This window comes from Myotis davidii, unplaced genomic scaffold, assembly GCF_000327345.1.
Source record: "Myotis davidii unplaced genomic scaffold, ASM32734v1 scaffold271, whole genome shotgun sequence".
NCBI lineage: Eukaryota > Metazoa > Chordata > Mammalia > Chiroptera > Vespertilionidae > Myotis > Myotis davidii.
In genome coordinates this window covers 3,357,468-3,379,490 of record NW_006284839.1, presented here as the reverse complement: position 1 = coordinate 3,379,490, position 22,023 = coordinate 3,357,468, and the positions used below count along the sequence as shown (strand labels likewise).

At 42.3% G+C, this 22,023-nt stretch overlaps 1 protein-coding gene across 4 annotated transcripts in view; it reads left to right on the top strand.

Moving 5' to 3' along the window:
• The first annotated feature begins 18,320 nt into the window (after positions 1 to 18,320).
• KIF20B (kinesin family member 20B) overlaps positions 18,321 to 22,023 on the top strand; it is a 60,688-nt gene continuing 56,985 nt past the window's right edge. For all 4 annotated transcript variants that reach the window (XM_015558095.1, XM_015558093.1, XM_015558091.1 and 1 more), the window contains exons 1-2: positions 18,321 to 18,386; positions 18,751 to 18,926. In XM_015558095.1, the coding sequence (XP_015413581.1) occupies positions 18,780 to 18,926 (147 nt within the window). In that variant the 5' untranslated portion in view covers positions 18,321 to 18,386; positions 18,751 to 18,779. The remainder of the gene's footprint in view (positions 18,387 to 18,750; positions 18,927 to 22,023) is intronic.

Genomic DNA, 22,023 nt, shown 5'->3' with positions numbered 1-22,023 from the left:
GTTAACCGTGATGGTTTTGTTCTGATTAAAGAAAGCATATTTTCATCTGGCTGGGAGTTGTACACCCTGGGATCTGGGACCTAACCTTGGAATGCCTTCCATTCTCATACAAGAAATGCCTATCATTACGGAGAGATTAACAACCTTGTTACCAAAACAATGGAGTCCCACACTTTGCAACCCCCCAGCCCACATTACCTATAATCTGTAACCATTTTACCCGTTTTTATTACTTTTGCATACCCGTTCTTATTCCTTTTGCCTACTACTCCATGTAATCCTTGTCTTTCTACCCAATATAAGCAGTTGGTTTATTGGGGGTAGGGGATGGAGAATAGATTTTCGTGGATGACCTGTTGCTCTCCCAAATTGGCTGCCATTATTGTAATAAAACCTCACATATGGCCCCGGTTTGGCTCAGTGGATAGAGCCTTGGCCTGGGGACTGAAGGGGCCTGGGTTCGATTCCAGTCAAGGGCACATGCCCAGGTTGTGGCCTGGATCCCTGGTGGGGGGCGTGCGGGAGGCGGCCGAAGGGATTCTCTCTCATCATGGATGTTTCTCTCTCTCTCTCCCTCTCCCTTCCTCTCTGGAATCAATAAAAATATATTAAAAAACAAAACAAAAGCAAAAACCTTACATATGATCCAACCCTGTCTGCTTAATTGGCTTAAGTAGTGACAGGCAGCCCAGACCCATTAATTGTCTGGTTTCAAGGTCATTATTCTAATTTCATTGTTATTATTAGTTCACCCTTCATTTCAAACAACCAGAGCAAACCATGCTCGCAGCCATATTTATTGTGTGGTGTATTGTGCGTGATGTTCTCCATTATCTGTACTTAATCCATGGAGGAGTCAGAGGCTTCCCTCCATTCAGCAGCAGCCAGATTGGCAATGCCTTCAGCAGAACCTTACCTAGAAGCAGACACTTAGAACCCACTTGAGCGCTCTGGTCCTGTGGTAGGCAGCTAGACAGACAGGAGCAGAGCAAGGATGATGGGCCAGGTCTAGACGGTCACCAACGTGGAAAGTCCTGGGTGCCTAGCAAAGGACAATTGTAAAGTGGGACCTCACCCCCAGGGTGACCTTTCCTCCCCTAGCAGTTTGGACCCCCTGACCTTTCCTCCCTAGAGATAACATCTAGGCCTCAGTTGTATTTCTGCTCCAGGCCCAGAAAAGCAAAACCAGCCACAGCTGACCTCAGGACCAACTGCTTTGAATAATGACCCCATGCCCAGGGGTCAGCCAGCCAATCAGTGGAGACCACAACCCTGAAAGGACACACCTGGAAAAAGGCTGAATATTCTATTGACACCTTCCGCTGGAATCTTCCCCAAAATCTCCACCTTTAAAACCTGTAGGACATGGACCATGTGCGCTCTCACTCCCGAGAGCAACCTGAGCCTTTTCTGTCCTTGTACCCTCTCCCCAGGCTCCTTACCATTAGCTTCCTCACTCCCTAGCCCCAAGGGCCCTCCCTTTAACTCTATAACTTGTTTCCTAAGCCTGTTTATTCTAGGAATTACTTCTTCTACTTCTGTGATTTACCAAATAAATGTTTTATAGTTGGGTCTTGGCTCTGAATTCTTTCCTAGCCAGAAGTCAAGTGCCGAGGTTGCTGAACCCAGGAATGGTCTGATCTCACTGGTCTACCACCCAATCCTGTTCCAGCTTCCTACAACCGACCATCCACTCTTTCTTTTCAGATAAGGAAACTGAGCCACAGAGAGAAGGCTGAGGTTATTAAGAGCAAAGCTAGGGCTAAATCCTAAATCTTCTAATTATCTCTGCTTCCCTGACCTTATCATATCTGAAGACAGAAAAACACCTAGGTTATCTTCTTATAGAGTAGTAAGAAGCTAGGAAAATTCCAGGACCAGTGGAATGGGGAAACTAAAACTAATAGCTGAAAAGCAGTTTGCAGCCACCTAGTAAATCCTATCTTCCCTAAAACAAGGACACACGAGGAAATGGTTTGCACTTCTCCCCGACTAGAGGGTGACTAGCTTAAATCACCCTACTCCGGGAGACAGATAACAGAAATCCAATTAGTGCCATTTGCCCACCACACCCAAGGATGACAAATTAAGAGAATAAATCTCCTTAGGTACATCTGCATAGAGCTGATGAATATTCTACTGATACTCCCTAAATGCCCAGCCTTTAAAGCCCCGAAGGCAGAGGTCCCCACGTATCCCCTGAGCTCTAAGGGACCCCATAAGGCTTGCAACTGGGGGAGCCAGGGGCTGTGGCAGCTCCTCCCGGGCTAACCCCCTGAACTTTTCTCTGACTCTCCAGTGAGCCAAGACAGCCTGAGCTCCCTCTACAAAGCAGCCTTTCAGTCCCTCGAATGATTATCTCTTTGCTGTTTCCATCGCTTGTAATTCTCTTCCCCAAGACCTCTTTGCCTACCGGATTCCGGCTCAATCCTCGGATCTCCACTTCAGTCTCTTACATTTAGAGAGAACTTCCTCATCCTTAAAACTAGATTCCCTACTTCCTTCACTTTACCTTCCTGACCCTATCAGTTTTAACTCTACAATGGGAATAATAATATAACATTACTGAGTTGTTACAATGATGAAATGAATATATCTGAAAAGGGCCCAGCACATCATAAATACTATGAAAAAGTTAAGTATTCTTCTTTCATTGTATGTCTCCCCCCACTAAGTTTCCTTAATGATTCCTGTTCTTAATGACTCTTGTTCATCATTGTATCTCTAGGAAGCTCTTAGTAATTATTTGTGACTGAATAAATGACAGGTGATATTTCACCCAGGGTGTCTCACTTTCTACTGTAAGATTGCTAAAAAACGCACACACACATACACACACACCAACAACAACAACAAACCTTCATTGCTACTCCTAAATATTCAAATACATAGTTTTCAAATTCCTACATAATTTAAGCTGAGTAGTTAAGGTAGCAGTTTACATCACAGATGGAAATAAAAGCTTTAGCAATGCAGAATCTCCAAGGACATAATCTGTCCAGTTTGATTCCCAGACCTGGGGAGGAAGGCCTGAGCCAGGTGGCTCAGCCCCAAGCAGGGCAGAAGTGCTGGTCCTAGGGACAGAACGTTCTCCACCTGCTTCCTTTCTCCTGCCCTTGTCAGGCTGGTGCCTGGATCAGTTACACCCAACATGTGGTAGGGAGAAAGATGGGTGGCATCTCACAGGTTTCAAAAGCGGGGAGGGTTTCAAAGGTGTAACTTTGAGGCATGAGCTGTCATGTGCTCCAGAAGGGGCAAGGAACAATAATGTCTGGGAGAGAGTGAGGGAAGAAGAAACCCACAAGCCCCTTCTCTCCCTTTGTTCATTCATTCATTTATTTGCCAATTATTTATTAAGTGTATATACTATACTGCAGACCCTAAAACAGATGCCTTCACTGCCCTCTAGGTCCTTACAATTCTTTGGGAGAGAGGTAAGTCAAGGGTTCTCCAGCATCAGTATACATAAGACTAAACCAGGGAGTTGTTCCTGGCTAACTTTTTGGTAAAAATAATATACACAGAGATATGTGCACATATCCTAAGGGTAAAGCTCAATAAATTTTGCACAAATAAACACCCTGTGCAACCTGCACCTGATCAAGAAACAGAACATTACCAGTAACCTAGGAGTTTTTTTTTTTAAAGCAGATTTGGGCTCAGCCAGTGTGGCTCAGTGACTGAGCATCCACCTATGAACCAGGAGGTCATGGTTCAATTTCTGGTCAGGGCACATGCCTGGCTTTCAGGCTCCATGTCCAGTAGGGGGAGTGCAGAACACAGCCAATCAATGATTCTCTCTCATCACTGATGTTTCTCATTTTTTCCAGTCAACAGAGATGGAAAAATATAGCATCAGTAGCTGCCATTACTAGTCATAACTGTGTGTACATGAATGAACTTGCTCCACAAGAACAAACTTCCTATCAGTCACTAATACTTTTTGAGCACCTATCCTATATAATAAAAGGCCAATATGCAAATTGGGAGTTCGACCAGGGGGTGGGGCTGGCCGACCAACTGCCCTCGGCCCCTCCCCACTCGCAGCCCCACCCCATCAGCCCCTCTTGGGGGTGGGCCAGCTGGACCCAACCTGCCCACAAAATCTAGTTAATTATGCACCAGGCCTCTCGTTAATTATGACTTTGGGAAGAGGGATGGAGTGTGACTACCTAGATATTTGATAAGATATGATCAGAGTAAGTATTGGGCATAATTTCAGGAATGGAGCTGGGTTTAGCAAAATTATAAATCTTATCAAATATTTATTGAGTTGTCATATGCCATGCACTGTACTAAGCACACTCTGTTTTTTTTAAATTGATTTGAGAGAGAGAGAGAGAGAGAGAGAGAAACATCAATGGTGAGAGAGGATCATTGATAGGCTGCCTCCTACACACCTCCTACTGGGGATCGAGCCCACAACCTGGGCATGTGCCGTGACCGGGAATCGAACCATCCAACTGTGACCTCCTGGTTCATAGGTTGATGCTCAACCACTGAGTCATGCCAACTGGGCTCTAAGTATCTTTTTAATCACAATAGTCATGTGAGTTGGGTACTGTTATTATTCTCATATTCCAAATGAGGCCACTGACGCTTAGAGAGATTCATTAACTGGCGGAAGTTCACATAATTCACATTTGAACTCAGGTCTGTTTGGTTCTAGAACCTGCACAATTCATAACTCAACTGTAGTGCCTCCCTAAAGGTGGTGTTTTCCCCATTACCTGCAGACTTTGCACCATGGTCGCAATCACCTGATATAGTATTCCACTGCCTGCATAGCATTGCCTTTCATAACAATTATTAGGGCCCTTTATTTCTCACTAACTTTTTTTTGCAGTTCTAATATCTTAGATTCTTCCAAAAGAGCTTTTTTCCCCCATTAAAAAATGTTCTAGGTATAACAATCTCTGCTATAGCTATCTCTATTTTGTATATCTATTCAAATATTTTTAAATGATGTTACCATGTGCAAGCTACTATTTCAAGTACTAAGGTCACAGTGATGAGCAAGGCAAAAACATCTCTGCCGACATACACTCTTGGAGGGGTGGCCAGGGGATGACAGAAAATAAGTAAGTAGATGTAAATCAATACAGATGTTAAGTGACATGGAAACATTAAACAAAATGACGTGAAAGAAAACAACTAGAAGGGAGGGGGCAGTTGAGGAAGCCACATTGATGCTGGTACCTGATGGTTGAGAAATTGACATGAAAACTGTCATGCAAAGAGATTTGAAAGATCCCTGGCCAGTGTGGCTCAGTTGGTTGGAGCATTATTTCATGCATTATTTCCTGGTCAGGGCTCATGCCTAAGTTGTGGGGAATTTCAAAAACAATTCAAAAAAGAAATAAAATAAAATGTCTTTGTTTTATATTTCCTTTAATTCTTAACCTTTCTTTTGGTAACAGCTTAATGGAGATATAATTCATATACCATACAAGTCGCCCATTAAAAGGGTACAATTCAATGCTTTTAGTATATTCACAGATTTGTACAAACATCACCAAAATCAATTTTAGAATGCATTCTTCACTTTTTTTCTATAGATTTGCCTATTCTAGACATTTCATATAAATGAAATCATACAATATGTGGTCTTTTGTAACTGGCTTCTTTTACTTAACATAGTGCTTTCAAGGTTCATCTGTGTTGTAGAATGCAGCAGTACTTCACTCCTTTTCATGGCTGAATAATATTCCACAGCATGGATATAGCAATTTACTTATCCATTCATCAGTCAATGGACATCTGGGATGTTTCCACTTTTGAACTATTATGACTAATAGTGTTATGGAATTTGTGTACAAATTTTTGTGTGATTGTATATCTTCATTTCTCTTGGGTGTATATTAACTTTTAAAGTATGAAAATGCAAAGGGAGCCCGGCAGGCATAGCTCAGTGATTGAGTATTGACCTATGAACCAGGTGGTCACAGTTCAAATCCCAGTCAGGGCAATATGCCCAGGTCGTGGGCTCGATCCCCAGTGGGGAGCCTGCAGGGGGCAGCCAATCAATGATTCTCTCTGATCATTGATGTTTCTGTCTCTCTCTCCCTCTCTGAAATCAATAAAAATATATTAAAAATAAATAAATAAAAATAAAAAACCAATGGAAAAATATCCTCTGGTGAGGATTAACAAATAAAAATTGCAAAGGGACCTGAGGGATACTATTGGGGGCAATGATAGATTATATCATGATTGCAGTAGTAGTTACATAGCTCTAAATATTAGCCAAAACTCATTGAATTGTGCACTTACATTGATGAAATTAATTGTATTTAGGTTATATCTTAGTAAAGCTAACCCCCCAAAAATAAAGGTTGGAATTGTAGGGAGATGAATTTGGAGACATATGATGTTTTAACATTATGTAATGCTTTTCTATATACTAATATTTTTGCATAGTCTCACTAAGACAGAGGAAAACTATGATCATTTCAATAAGCCAGTGAGATAAATAAGATGCTGTGTCCATTTTAGATATGAGGAAAAGAGACCCACAGAGGTTGCTTAAGTGATTCGCCCAATAGCATAGAACTGCTAAGTAGCCGAGGCAGAGTTTCTTCCACCTTTCACCTTTGTGATTTTCAAATACTTAAAGTTGCTTACAAAAATTGAAGGAGAAAAAAGCTACACCTGCAGAGATTTCATATTTGAACACAGAATAAAGAAGTTCTCCCACATGCTGGCTCTTCTATGACCCAGAATAAAAATGAAAAAGTGATAAATCACAATGACGAAAACAGAAGCTCCAAAAAAGCAAGAGAAGTTTTAAAATAGCCCACCTTTGACTGCAATGCTCTTTTAAGTTGCTCTAATACTTGAGCTTTGACTTTATTGAGAATAGAATGTTCTACAGCTCCTTCTGTTTTTACCAGTTTCTGTGATTCCCATTCATATGTGCTCACATCTCCGGCCTGCTGTCCCCTTGCCGTGCTCAGAAGGCTGGCTTCTGCATGCTGTCTTTCTCAGGTTCCAGTGTCAGTTGTCTCCCTGCTGGCTTTAGTCCATGGGAGGCACTGGTAAGAGAATGGCAGGGTCTTCCTCTTCTGAGATATGTCTGCCTTGACTCTGTCTTTTACTGGGCGGTCTTATCTCCGGGGCTCCAATTACACCACCTTTTCCCTGTGCACAGTGGTGGGGGCTTCCTGCATTGCCCCACTGTCTTCTGATTACCTCTCCGCTTCTTCCTCTTTCCTGCACCACAGTCCCTCTCTTTGAGCATCCAGGGTGGTTTCTCACCTAGTCGGACCTTGAATGATAGATCAACTGTGATGCTGACTCAGGAACAGATCTAAGACCATCCCTAAAAACAATTTTAAGGCTTTAACCACTTCGCTTTGCATCTCTCTCTCTCCTTTAAAATTCTCACCCAAGGTTATTTTTCCATTGATTTTTAGAGAGACTGAGAGAGAGAAGGAAAGACAGAAACGTTGATGTGAGAGAAACACATCAGTTGGTTGTCTCCTGCACACGCCCCAACCAGGGCCTGGGCTGGGGAAGAGCCTGCAACCGAGGAATGTGCCCTTGACTGGAATTGAACCCAGGACCCTTTGGTCCACAGGCTGACACTCTATCCACTGAGCCAAACCGGCTAGAGCCACTTTGCATCTCGTTATGTCCCATCCCGCAGGCACATTTAGACGTGACATCCGTTATTCCATTATGGGTGGGTCAGAAATTTCATTTTATGGGTGTCAGAAAGGCAATCCTTAGAAAATTAAAATTTATCAAATCGGCTAGTCTGTGATCATTCCACAGCAGAAATAATATATTTATTAGGTCTGGGATCTCTTAAGTAAACATTTAGCTACCCATTTGTCATATAACTTTCAGCATGTTAAATTAGTATAGTGGAGATTTAATCAGCATCATTAACACTAGTTTCTGTGATAAATAATTCTAAAAGCTGAGAGGCTTAACACATGAAAAGTTTATTTGTGACTCACAAAGCGTTCCGTGTGGACAGCTGGGGCTTTCTGCTCTGTTCAGTCCCTCGGGAACCTAGTCTTGTCCTAGATATTGACATCCAGCTAGCAGATGAGGAACAAAAGAAAGAGAGCATAGAGGGTTGTGGGGCATATTTTAGGCAATAAGCCTGGGAGCAACATTTATCAACTTGATCTACACCTCATCAACCAGAGCTCAATCCTGTGGACCCACCTAACTGGAGGAGAGGCTGACAAATGTAGTTTAACTTAATGCCTAGAAGGAAAAAGAAATGACCTTAGAAAACACATGGTCAGTCTCTGCCACTGTTTGCCCTTCTGATTGATAAATTTGTTTCACTCTTCCTCCCATATACAAAATGAAGTTCTCCCCTCCCCTCTCTAAAAACGGAAGAGAAGTCCCAAAGAGTGGAACCAGAGGTAAAAGAAAAATATGGACAAAATAATTCCTGTCACAGAGGAGAAACACAGTCCAATTAAGACATTTCCCAAAGCTTCCGGGTCAGGAAAATCTTACCTTTTGTGACAGCATGGACTGAGGATGGACCTGGAGAGTATTATGCTAATGAAATAAGCCAGTAAGAGTAAGACAAATACCATGTGATCTCATTTACATGTGAATGTAATGAACAAATAAACTAACAAACAAAATAGAAACAGACTCATAAGTACAGAGAACAGCCTGACAGCTGTCAGAGGGGCTGGGTGAGAAAGGGGAAGGGATCAAATAAGAAAACCAACAAAACCAACTCATAGACACACAACACTACAGTGATTATAAGAGAGAAAGGAGGTTGTTGGGAGGAGGTAGCCGAGAGGTAGCAAAGGGTAAAGGTTGGGGGGGATAAATGGTGAAGGAAAGAAACTTGACTTTGGGTGATGAATACACAGTACAATATACAGATGATGTACACTTGAAACATACAATTTTTTAAATTTATTAATTTTAGAGAGAGGGGGAAGGAAGAGAGAGGTAGAGATAGAGAGAAATTGAGAGAGAGAGAGAGAGAGAGAGAGAGAGAAAGAGTGAAATATCAATTTGTTGTTTCACTTATTTATGCACTCATTGGTTGATTCTTGTATGTGCCCTAGCCAAGGATCAAATCAAGACAACACTCTAACCAACAGAGAAAACTGGCCAGGGCAAAACCTGCATAACTTTATTAACTAATGTCACCTCAATAAAAATGTTAAACAATCACATGACTCCTGAAATGCACTGAGGAGGCCACAATCTCACTTCCGTCTATTCTTGCCAAAAATGCATGACATAACTTCAATCATGAGGACATCAGACACACCCAACTTGAACATTCAATAAAATAACTGGCCAAAGTGTCAATGTCATAAAGGGCAAAAAAACATTGAAGAACTATCTTAGATTGAAGGAGACTAAAAAATCATGAGAACTAAATGCAATGTGTGATCCTGAATTGGATCCAGGACCATAAAAAACATTAGTGTGACTGTGAAATTTGAGTAAGATCTGTATATTAATTAATAGTATAATATCAAAGTCAATTTCCTGATTTTCATAATTGTAGTATCATTATATAAGTTGTGAACATTCGGGAAGCTGGGTGAAGGATATATGAGAACTGATTTGGGGGTTTTGGTGATTTTTAAAAAATATATTTTTATTGACTTCAGAGAGGAAGGGAAAGGGAGAGAGAGATAGAAACATCAATGATGAGAGAGAATCATTGCTCAGCTGCCATCTGCACACTCCCCACTGGGGATGGAGCCCGCACACAACCCAGGCTTGTGCCCTGAGTGGGAATTGAACGGTGACCTCCTGGTTCATAAGGTCCACACTCAACCACTGAGCCACGCCCGACGAGCAGCACTCCTTTCTTATATATACAACCCCAAGATGTAAAATTAAGTATTACAAAAGACCATCACATAGTTCTACTAATGTGGGCTGCATCTGTAATTCACAAATATGTCAACAAAATACTTTCTCTGCAACCACATTTCATTTAATTTAAAAAATCCTTTTCTTGCTTTATCTTAAAAATTCATGTACATTTGTAGTTCTATTTCATAATATGCATGGGTTGGGTTTATTTTAGAATGAATCTCCTCTTTCAATTTTGTGAAAAGTTGGTGACTCTAAGAAGATATTTATCCTGTGAATATAGAAACTCCTATCACTTGGCCACGTACACCAATGCCAGCATGAGAGGCCAAGTATGGAACCCAGAGGACAGGATTTCCTAGAAGACAATACCTCTGTGTCTAATAATAGGGAACTAGTTAAGTGAATTATAATGTGGCCAAATTACACATTATTAGACAGCCATGAAAATGGCTCACATAGAGCATTTTAAAAAATGGTGAAAATGCTTATTTTATAATAATAAGTAAAAAAGAAAAAAGGGAATGCAAAGTTGACCCTGACTAAAAAGAAACAGGCAATAGTAATAATAGCTGACATTTTAAACATGTATATGAACCACCCCCCCCACCCCCCAAAAAGAAAAAGATGAACATGTTAACAGTGGTCTTCTTTGGGTGGTGGATCATCAGGAGAGTTTTTTAATATATATATATTGATTGATTTCAGAGAGGAAGGGAGAGGGAGAGAGAGATAGAAACATCGATGATGAGAGGGAATCATGGATTGGCTGCCTCCTGCACACCCACTACTGGGGATCGAGCCTGCAACCTGGGCATGTGCCCTTGACCGGAATCAAACCTGGGACCCTTTGGTCCACAGGCCAACACTCTATCCACTGAGCCAAAACAGCTAGGGCAGGAGAGTTTTTCTTTGTACTCTCAATTTCCTTGGACTTTTTTTCATAATGTATATGAATGTCTAAAATGGTTAGTAAGGAAAAAGTGAGCTGGGATAAACACAGGTGGGTCCAACGGTCTTACTTAAGACCTAAATTGGTATAATCCCTTATTTAGGCTGTTCAGAGGACTCAGGCCACCTCCTCAATCCCTGTTTTTTTTTTGTTGTTGTTGTTGTTTTTTTTTTTTTAATGTGTTTTCGACAGCTGAGGAGGGGGATGTGCTGACCAGTTGTCTGAGAACAATAAACTCTTGCAATTGTCTTCCAGTCCAGCTTGCTTACAATGAGCTTGTGCTGCTGGCACAAAGGGCTTGTTGAACCAATCCGAAAAGATTCTCTTGTAAGGGGTGCTTTCTTGTTTGTGTAATAATGCACAGGTAAATTGCAAACACCTTTTAACCATCTTAGATAGAGGCTTTTCCCAGTCACTGCCAATTTTATCTGAGTGTGCCTGTGGCATTTGGACTGCCAAGAACAGTCAACCTTTGCTTATCATCCTTGAAACCTGTTGGTACTTTCCCTCGGCCATTGTTAAACTCTTTCTAGGAATCTAGCAGCTGTACAGAGCTGTTTCATCAACATTGTAAATTTGTTTAGGGCAAGAAGAGGTTGGAGATACTATCTTAGCAGATTTATCAATGTAATTTTCAGCGTTGTCAGCAGCCTTTTCAACACAGATTTTAAGATACTCGATCCCATGACGCTTTTTAAATTTCTGCAGCCAGCCCCCTGAATATTCACACTTACCTTCAATGTTCAGTTCTTCATGGCATAGTCTAGCTTGTTTCATGACCAACAAACCAGTCAGTGGAATATCTTTACTTCATTGTTGTTGAATCCATTCAATCAACATGGTCAAGATCATTTTTGGTCCTATGCAATGTTTTTCTATTTTTCATTAGTTCTTGGTTATCACTGTCACTGTAAAATTTCAACAACTTGTCTTTCTGTTTCTTTAAGTCATACATGGTGGTACTTCCATACCATATTCTTCGGTAAGATATCTCAGACATTCCACCATCTAACTTCCACCAATAACTCCACTCTGGGTTATAGATAAAGACCGATGCTTACTTGTCTTATTCTCACTGTTACCCAGAGACACGTCTTTAACTCCTGTGGGTATTTTCACAGTGCAATTGTTAATCCCCAAGTCACAAAATGTGGGCAAGTAGCAAAAGGTGCATGGCTTTTGCTCATGGATATGAGGACTGAGACATGTTTGTCCACAGCAGGTTTTGCTGCCAAATAGTCCTGGTACCAAACTTATAAAAAAACACTTTTGGTTTCAGAGGGTTTTTGTTTGTTTATTCATTTATTTTTATCTTATTTTGGAATTGCGCAGAAGAGATTGTGGCTATTACTTGTGTTTTCTGCTTCAATTCAGTCTCCTAAAATTTACTTTACTAAACAAAGAAATTTAGGGGAGGGTATTGTCTGTCAAGATGATTTGAGTTGGAATATTTCTAGCAACAGAATCTGATACTCTTGGCGGTTTGACTGACACAGTCGGTAGCTGAGCCCCATGCTGGATAACATGAAGATGCCTTGGCAAGAGGCTGGAGATGCTAAATTTATAGTCATTGAATATAGATGTTTCTTTTTGTACCAAATTATCTGTTTGGTACTAATCTGTCACGTATTGCCCCACAATGAGCAATCGGAAAAAAAAGAGAGAAAGAAAACAGTTTATTTCAAATATGTCACACACACTCCCACAAACTTCCCCAAAATATCCACTCATTTGAAAGGTTTTCTATTTGTTTTTATAGCTGTTCCACAAATTGCACATCACAACTGTGACTCAGAATTAAAATGTATTTCAGGAATCGTACTAAAATATTTCCTTCAACTTAGAAAGAATTCATTAGAATTTTGAATGACTTTTAAGCTTCTGTGGTTTGGGCTCTATTTTTGGAGAGCCAGCTTTTCCTTCTCATTCTCATCATCCCCACATTTGTTTATACCTTAATCAAACATCTAACATGAACTATTGTAAAAGACTGAGGACTGTTGACTCAGTCCCAAATCTCTTTGGGCTGAGGGATTTACAAAAATGAGTACAGCACACTTCTTATAATTCCAAAAGGGCTTAAAATATAACAAATAAATACAACATGTTTATAAAATCCAGGGAGGATTCTCTCCCTTAAGAGAGAAGAGATTATGTTTGTTAGGTGGGGGCTAGGTCACTTGCATATTATTGTTCTTTTCTTTTTAAAATATATTTTGTTGATTTTTTTTTTCAGAGAAGAAGGGAGAGGGATAGAGAGTTAGAAACATCAATGAGAGAGAAACATCGATCAGCCGCCTCCTGCACACCTCCCACTGGGGATGTGCCCGCAACCAAGGTACATGCCCTTGACAGGAATCGAACCTGGGACCCTTGAGTCCGCAGGCTGATGCTCTATCCACTGAGCCAAATCGGCTAGGGCTTATATTATTTTTCTGCATTGGACTCTCATGTTACATTGTAATAGTAACTAGCATTTGCTGGGTATCATCTGTACCTAAGAAGAACTGGCATTTCGGAAGCACCAGGTTCAGAAAGGCCCATTGACCTTGCCCAATGTCCTAAACTTCTAAAGTGTCAGACCAGGAATCCACCCATCCATTTGTCTACGTAGCCTTACTTATTCCCCCAGCCCCGTTACTTCAACATATGTTTTCCTTTGCCTTGAGCAAACATTCTGTGCTCCCACCTCTCCCTTCATTATAGTCCATTCGCTTACTTTCTAAAAGAAAGGCATACCCTCACTTATCTGGAATCTTCTATGGTGCACTGTCCTAAGGCGTGAAATCTCCTGACTGACCGTCAAAGGGACAATTCAAATGATTGGTTTTGGGGAAGCCCCCTTGAATAATTAGTCAAAGCACATAAAAACCTGCCTAACACTTGTTTTTTCTTATACATATTTCTATTAATGGTAAGGTGTTGCTTTAGAACCAGGGTATTTTGGCCAGTGTTGTGATATTCTGAATTAAATTAGAATGGGCAGTGGGGATGACCATGCCTCTACCTGCGTTAGACAACTATCAAAAAATGCAATGCACTTAAAAAATACTTTTTATTGATTTCAGAGAGGAAAAGAGAGGAAGACATAGAAACATCAATGATTAGAGAGTTATTGATCTGCTGCCTCCTGCACACTTCACACTGGGGGTCGTGCCTGAAACCCGGGCCTGTGCCCTGACTGGAATTGAACCGTGACCTCCTGGTTCATAGGTTGATGCTCAACCACTAGCAACACCAGATGGGCAGTTATTTGTATTTTTTTTTAACTTGATTACCTCTCCCATTAGAATATAAGCTCCTTGAGGGTAGTGTCTGTTTTTCTCACTTTCCTCCACTGTTTCCCTAACTCCTACCCTCGTGTTTTATAGGAGGTTTTCAATAAATATTTCAAATGATAAATAAATGTAGGATCTGGAGGGTTAGAGATCTGGGAATTAGTTAACAGCTAGTAAAAGCAATAAAGGCATTATATGAGGTATGAAAGGAAGTGTGGATTTAAGGGTAGACTTGCCTGAGAAACAATGGAGACTGACATTGAGCCCACTGAAGACTTGAGTTCCAGCCTAAATAGGAAAAGGGCATCTGTGGAGTGAGCCGGGTTAGGGTCCCTCTGGCAGGTGGGGTCCTTCGGCCTGACCTGTGGGGATTGGGCTGAAACTGGCTCTCAGACATCCCCCGAGGGGTCCCAGAGTGCGAGAGGGCACTCTGCAAAGTGTTGTCATACAGGGTGTGGAATGCAAATGCAAGTGTGCAGTAAACAAGATTCAGGCCAACTTTTTCCTATTTTCTGCTTTCTTCCCTTTTACAGCTACTTTCTTTTGTTCATTTTTACTCCTGGCCCTGCATCCTCTTCTTTACTCCAAACTGGTTCAACCCAAATATAATTATTTTGTGGGGGAAGAAGGCAAACTGAGTGAGGAGACAATGGTAAGTTAGTGAGGGGTAGTGAGAGGTAGATTATGGGAGATATAAATATCTATACAGGCAGTCCTTGGGTTATGTCGGACTTGACATACGTTGTTTCGTGGTTACGTCACCATATCTCATTTATTTATAAAAATAAAGTTCCATCATTTCGACGTATGTACATATGTGCTTTATGTTTTTTTATTACTTATTTACCACAAGTAAAGGTCAGGAATTGTTATCTTTTTTTAACATTTTTTTTACTGTTTCATTTCATTACTGCTGTGTATGTGCTCCATGTGAATGCCGTAGGTGCTTATGTAAGTGGGTTCTAACTTAGAGCAAAAATTGCGTTATATCACACCATAGGAACGGATTTCCAACATAACCTGAGGACCTACTGTATATATAAAAGGCTAATATGCTAAGTGTCCCTCCCACCATCTGATCAATTGCTATGACACACACTGACCACGAGGGGCAGATGCTCAATGCAGGAGCTGCTGAGATGCAGTGACTTGGCAGCAGTGATTCTCAGGTGATGCACCCAGATAGGAGGGAGCCTGATTCCTTGCAGGGCCCCCGTGATTCCACCTTTGGCTGTGGGTTATGTTGTTGCTGGCCCGAATCTTGTTTACTGCACACTTGCATTTGCATTCCACACCCTGTATGACAGCAACTTTGCAGAGTGCTCTCTCGCACTCCAGGACCCCCTTGGGGGATGTCGGAAAGCCAGTTTCAGCCCAATCCCCGCAGGCCAGGCCGAAGGACCCCACCTGCCAGAGGGACCCCACTCACTCCACAGATGCTCTTTGAGTCATGGTGTCACCCCAGGTGCGGCTGGCTGGGCCGGGGAGGGATGGGGAGAGGGGGAGGTTGGCTTTGTCCCTCTCGCCCACTTCCGCCCCACGGGCCATCTTCTAATTAATTTCCTTTCATTGTGCACTAATCCATGCACCAGGTCACCAGTAGAATGACAAGGAAAGGAAGACAGTAAGTTCATTAAGCTACCTATTCTAAAAATGCCACTAACCAAGTAAAATAATCGAAAATAAGACCACATGTAGGAGAGTGAGTCTTAAAGTCAATCAGCTGATTTTAAATCCCAGCTCCACCGGTAATACTCTTATACCTTTGAGCACATGACTTAACCATAGGACCTCAGTTTCCTCTCAATCTATCAGTACCTACCTCAAAGGGTTGTTCTCAGCATTAGTAAGACAATGCGTTTTATAAGCCTAGCACCACGACTGGCACAAGGTAAATGAACGTTCAGTTAACGTTAGCAGCTGTTTTTCTTTGAAATGGAAGTACAGCAAGCAGGGGGAGACGACCTAAGTAGTAAATCCTTGTCATATGGCTGTAGTAACACCACACCCAGAAGAAGAGGATCCCTTTAAAGGAAGCAGAGAAGGATGTCCTGGCACTTAATTCTGGGCTCTGCTACACCTTGCCTGTGCATGGAACTCAGATTGTCACCGTACAGCGCCTCACGGCGGTGGCTCTTTATATTTTAAATAGAAAGTAAAGAGAAAATGCTTTTAGACACCTTTTCTGGGAAAATTTTATTTCGTTCATTTTAGGGCGCTCTAGACGACAGGTAGGGTCCTGCACCGAGAGACGTGACCCTCGGGGTGCGGGCGGCGCTCCTCATAAGCGCCTCTCGAGGCGCGGGTCCCGTTCTGCTGCACTAGGACCCCCGCCATTCCTGGGCCCGTCTTAGGGGAGTCACGAGGCTGTCCAGCGGCAGCGGCCTCACCTCCGGCCCCGGCCAGGTCTTCAGTGTCTCCAGGGCCGTATCCCAGCCCCGCGCCCGCACGGCGCGCCCAGCCCCGCGGGAAGCTCCGCCCTCCGCTGGCCGGCCCCCTACCAGCTCCTCCGCTCATTCGTCGCCCGGCGTTCGGAGGCCCGCCCCCAGATTTGAAAGCGCCTTCCGGGGGCGGGTGGGAAGCCTAATCCGCGAGACTGCGGCGCGTCCCGGCGTCATTAAGAGCCCCGCTCACTCCCAGCATTCAGTGCGGTGCCCTGGCCGCCATCGTTTGAATTTGAAAAGACGCTTCGCCGTGGTGCTCGCTCTTCCTCGCCGGTGAGGCGCTGGCCCAGGTGAGGGTGCGAAGAAGGAGCGGGGCGCCCGCGCACACGCCAGGCCCGAGGCGGAGGAACGGCTCTGGCGATCTGAGCACCCGCGTAGGAGGCTCGGTACGCCCCTGAGCGGACGCTCGGGAACTGGGTGCGCGATGGAGGGTTGCGCCTGAGTATCAGGGTTTAAATTTCGTCCCCCCCTCCCCCCGCCCTTGTTAGCTGAATGACGCAGGGGAACGTATTTAATCTTTCTGGGCCTCCGCCTCCTTACTTGCTAAGTGGGGGTAGTAATAATAGGACCCACCCTTCAGGTTCTTGTGAAGGTAACGTGACATAGGTGAAGTTGTTAGAAACAGGGCCGGTATACAGTAGGCACCAAGTGTTTGCAGGCATTAATATTTTCATTGTTGCCGCTGTTGTCGAGGCGTGGGCCTCTATTGTCAAACCCCTTTTCCTGGATCAGCGAGGTGAGCACTTTGCGTGGCATGGGACGTGCCCTCTTGGGCGGGGGGCAGGGGGGCCCTGTCGCGGTCCCCTCTGCACTTGTTTTCAGGCGGTGCCTGGGGCTTGTCCTTTTGGGCTTTGCGGTGCCGAGCGGAAGGGGGTGTGTGCGGCGAGTTGCAGTGACTGCTGCCTGTCATCCGCCAGGCTAGAAAGTTTCGGTTTCCCCCATCACATTCCACCTCCTGCCCCCGAGATTCCTGCCTGTCGTAATTCTCTAATAATATTCCTTGCCGAAGGACTAGTGAACGGAGTTCCTGGCCTGAAGTTACCCTTGCGTAAGGTGATCACATTCAGGTTTGTTTTTGTTTATAAAACGAGGCAGCGCCCCCGGTGGCGTAGTTGAGCGTCGACCTGTGAGCCTGGAGGTCGCAGTTGGATTCCGGGTCTGGGTAGAAATTTTGAGTTTGGCACCTCATTGGGTTTTTGCACTAACGTGCCTGGCCTGCTATATGGATCAGTGGGCAGGGACCATATTTGATTCATTGATATATCACCTCTGGGTGCCCAGGACTGTTCTCCTGAGCCGGAACCACAGTTTGGGAATCCCTGACCTGGATATTTCATAATGTTGTCAAAAGAACAGCAGGGAGCTCTCTTTTTACTCTGGTATTATGCACCCAGTAGATTCTTGGTAAATGCTTGAATGTTAATATTTTTTTCAGTTAAGGTTATCCCCGATTATATTAGTGACTTGATGTTTCATTTAGTTGTAATAGTTTACTGACGCTTGGAATGATGCATTGACTGATGTGTCCGGTACTGTTTTGAATTATGTCCACATACTTTATTTCCACATACTTTATTTCCATTTTCGTTTGCATTTTTTGGAAGAATTCAGTTGAAACGAATTGTCCAGGTAACTAAGTTGAACGCCTAAATGCCAAAACGTTACAAAGTCTGTAAGTAACATTCTTTAGAAGACACTAAATAACTAAAATAACTCAAGGTTCTAATTTACGCCACCTTTACTATTTGATTTCTGAGAGGATTTCAGGCAGAAATAGAAATGTTTTATATTGTCTGACCTTTACTAATGAAATCTCCTTGGATGAATTTGTCCATAGGTGGATCATATGAATAATAGTTGAAGACTGTTGTATTTGATTCAGAATCTGTAAGTAATTTGTTTTTTTGTCTTTTCCATGGGTCTTCATGTTATAGAGCAGGGGTGGGAAACCTTTTTTCTGCCAAAGGCCATTTGGATATTTACAACATCATTGGGGGGCCATCCAAAATTATCAGCTTAAAAATAAGCCTGCTCTATTTGGTCAAACACTTAACTCACCCCTAGTACCTTGGCAGAGCCAGACCAAATGATTTTAGGGGCCTTGTATGGCCTGCAGGCTGGACGATCCCCACCCCTGTTATAGATGAAGCGTTTAATGTTTTCCTTCTCTGGAAATGTAGTTATATGGGGGAAGTATGGGCTGGACTCAGACTTTTTAAACTCCATATTCTTAAATGGTGCTTTATTTCAGATGCCTAAAGAAGTTGTTATTCTTGCAGAATGGAATCTAATGTAAATAAGGATGGGGTGCCTAGACCATCTTATGTTTTTAGTGCTGACCCAATTGCAAGGCCTTCGGAAATAAATGTTGAAAGCATTAAGCTGGATCTCTCTCGTGAATTTTCCTTAGTTGCTTCAAGCACTGAGGTAAGTACAAGAAAAATAGCATGTTTTCATAATTGAGTGGAAATACATGTGGTGCACACAAACTTGCAAACAGGTACGACGAGCAGACGTTGTGGTTTAGGGCAACCTTTTAAAGAGGACCAAAGTTTTGCCATCTTAAGATGAGCCTTTTGGAATATAGATTTTAAGTTGGTTATTAAAAAACAATGACTCAGAAAGAATCTTGAACCTCCGCCTTTCTTGTCTAAGGTAATTTGGATGGAAAGGCTTGCTTCAGGAGGGGAATCTTAGCAAGTTTACCTTAAGGATTTTCACCTTAGCCTAATTTGAATTAAGTATGGTGGATAGGAAAGATCCAAGCTAGACCCGTTCCATGTTTCTGGGTTACTTGGCAGGTATTTGTTTGCTTGATTCCCCTTCAAAATCCCTGCCCCCCACCCTTTTCTTCTTTTTCCATGATGGCATGTAAGCTTGAATTGCCCAGTGCCTCTTTGGGGTTTTCATATTATTATGGACCTTCAAATGTGTATATGTATAATAGGCTTTGGACAGTTTCACCTGTCAGTCTGTCTCTGTTAATTTGATTTTTAGCCCAGCTAGGTGGGAAGAAAATTATTATTTTTTAGTCCTCACACTTCTTATCTCAGTAATTTTTTCACAATGCGTTAAATATAGAACAGTTACTTTTCAAGTAATAGGTCCACTATGCCCCTAGGAATACAGGCCTTACATTAAAAAAAAATTACAGGTTTTTAAAAGTTAAAATAATTCAGTAGTGTTTAAAAAATAAAAGTCCTACTTACTACCACTGTAATGTTTGGTTTGTGTCTTTGTAGACTTTTTGAGTCAGTCCATTTATATTCTATTTGTTACCTTTCAGACTGTTAATTTTGATGCTTTAGAGAAATGTACTAACCCGTCTGGGTGGTATGGGTAGACTATCAAGAATGATCGAAGGGCCGAAACCGGTTTGGCTCAGTGGATAGAGCGTCGGCCTGCAGACTGAAAGGTCCCAGGTTCGATTCCGGTCAAGGGCATGTACCTGGGTTGCGGGCACATCCCCGGTGGGAGATGTGCAGGAGGTAGTTGATCGATGTTTCTCTCTCTTCGATGTTTCTGACTATCTCTCTTCCTTCCTCTCTGTAAAAAATCAATAAAATATATTAAAAAAAAAAAGAATGATGGAAGGGAAAGGTTGCATATAGGAACATAGGTAAAAGAACAATGCTTATTTAATACTATCATGTGTCTGGCTCTTTCACTTTGACTCATCCTATATAATAAAAGGCTAATGTGCAAATCAACCGAAGGACAGAATAACTGGTCACTATGAGGCACACTGACCACCAAGGGCAGACGCTCAATGCAGGAGCTGCCCCCTGATGGTCAGTGAGCTCCCACAGGGAGAGCCCCGCTCAGCCAGAAGGATGTCTGACTGCCAACTTAGGCCCAACATCCCCTGAGGGCTCCCGGACTTGGAGAGGGCGCAGGCCAAGCCGAGAAACCCCCCTCTCCCCAGTGCCTGAATTTTGTGCACCATGCCTCGAGTTTAATCATAAAGGAACAAAGGAGAAAAGGTAAGAAGGGACACGTGTTTCTTGGTTTATAATGAAATCATACATGATGTAGTCTTTTGTGTGGACTTTTACTTAACATAAGGGTCAGTAAATAATGGCCTTTTCTTGTGTGTGTATTGCCTGTATTTGTAGTACTCACAAGCTAAGGATGGTTTTTATACTTTTAAATGGTTGAAGAAAAATCACAAAAAGAATGTTTTCTGATGTGAAAATTATGTGAAATTTAGACTTCACTATCTATAAATAAATAGCCATACTCATTTATTTATTTATTTTCTAGGTCTGTTTTGCACTATAGTAGCAGAGTCGAGTAGTTGTGGCCATCATAATAGGGCCTGTAAAGCCTAAAATATTAACTATCTGGCTCATTACAGAAAAAAAATTGCTGACCCCTCACTTAGCATGGTGTGTTTGAGACTCACCATGCATCATGTATCAGTAACTTGTTAGTTTTTATTGCTAAGTAGTCGTCCATTGTGCAGATATGCCACATATCTTCCCATTTACAATTTGATGCACTTGGATGGTTTCCAGTTGGGGCCCTTACAAATAATGCTGCTGTGAACATTCATGTGGAAGCCTTTCTGTGAACTTATGCTTTCTTTTCTTTTGGTTAAATACTTAGGAATATAAGTACATATTTAACTTCATAAGAAAGTGCTGAATTGTTTTTCCAAAGTGGTTCTACCAGTAGCAGCAGTGCAGGTTTCAGCTTCTCCAACTTCTTTGCCATTGCTTGGTAATTAAAAAATACATTTTTATTGATTTCAGAGAGGGAGAGAGATATAAACAATGAGAACCATTGATTGGCTGCCTCCTGCAAGCCCCCTACTGGGGATGGAGCCTGCAACCTGGGCATGTGCCCCGATCAGGAGTCAAACTGTGAACTCCTGGTTCATAGGTCGATGCTCAACCACTGAGCCATACCAGCAGGGCAATGCTTGGTAATTTTGTGAGTGTGTAATAGTACTTTATTATGGTTCTATTTTGCATTTCCCTAATGAGCACTTTTGAAGTATTTGTTGGTCATCTCTGTACCTTCTTTTGCAAAATGTTTCTTCAGGTCATTTCCACATTTAAAAATTAGGTTGTTTGTCTTATATCTGAGAGAATTTTATATATATATATTGTGTATATATATATCCTTTGTCAGATTAATGGTGTCTTCATTAGCAGAGGTTTATTTTCATCTAATAATGGTTCTAAATTTTGTTTTAATTGTTATATTTTGTTATCTATCTAGTTTTTTTTTATGATAGCACTTTTTATTTTTTAGTTAATCCTCACCTGAGGACACCTTTCCATTGATATTTAGAGAGTGGAAAGGAGGATGGAGAGACAGAGAGAAAGAGAGAGAGACAGAGAAAGAGAGAGAAAGAGAAACATTGATGTGAGAGAGACACATAAATTGGTTGCCCCCTGCATGTTCCCCAATCAGGGACGGTGATCAAGCCTGCAACTGGGGTATAGGCCCTTGACCGGAATTGAACCCAGGACCCTTCAGTTTTCAGGCCCACACTCTATCCACTGAGCTAAACCAG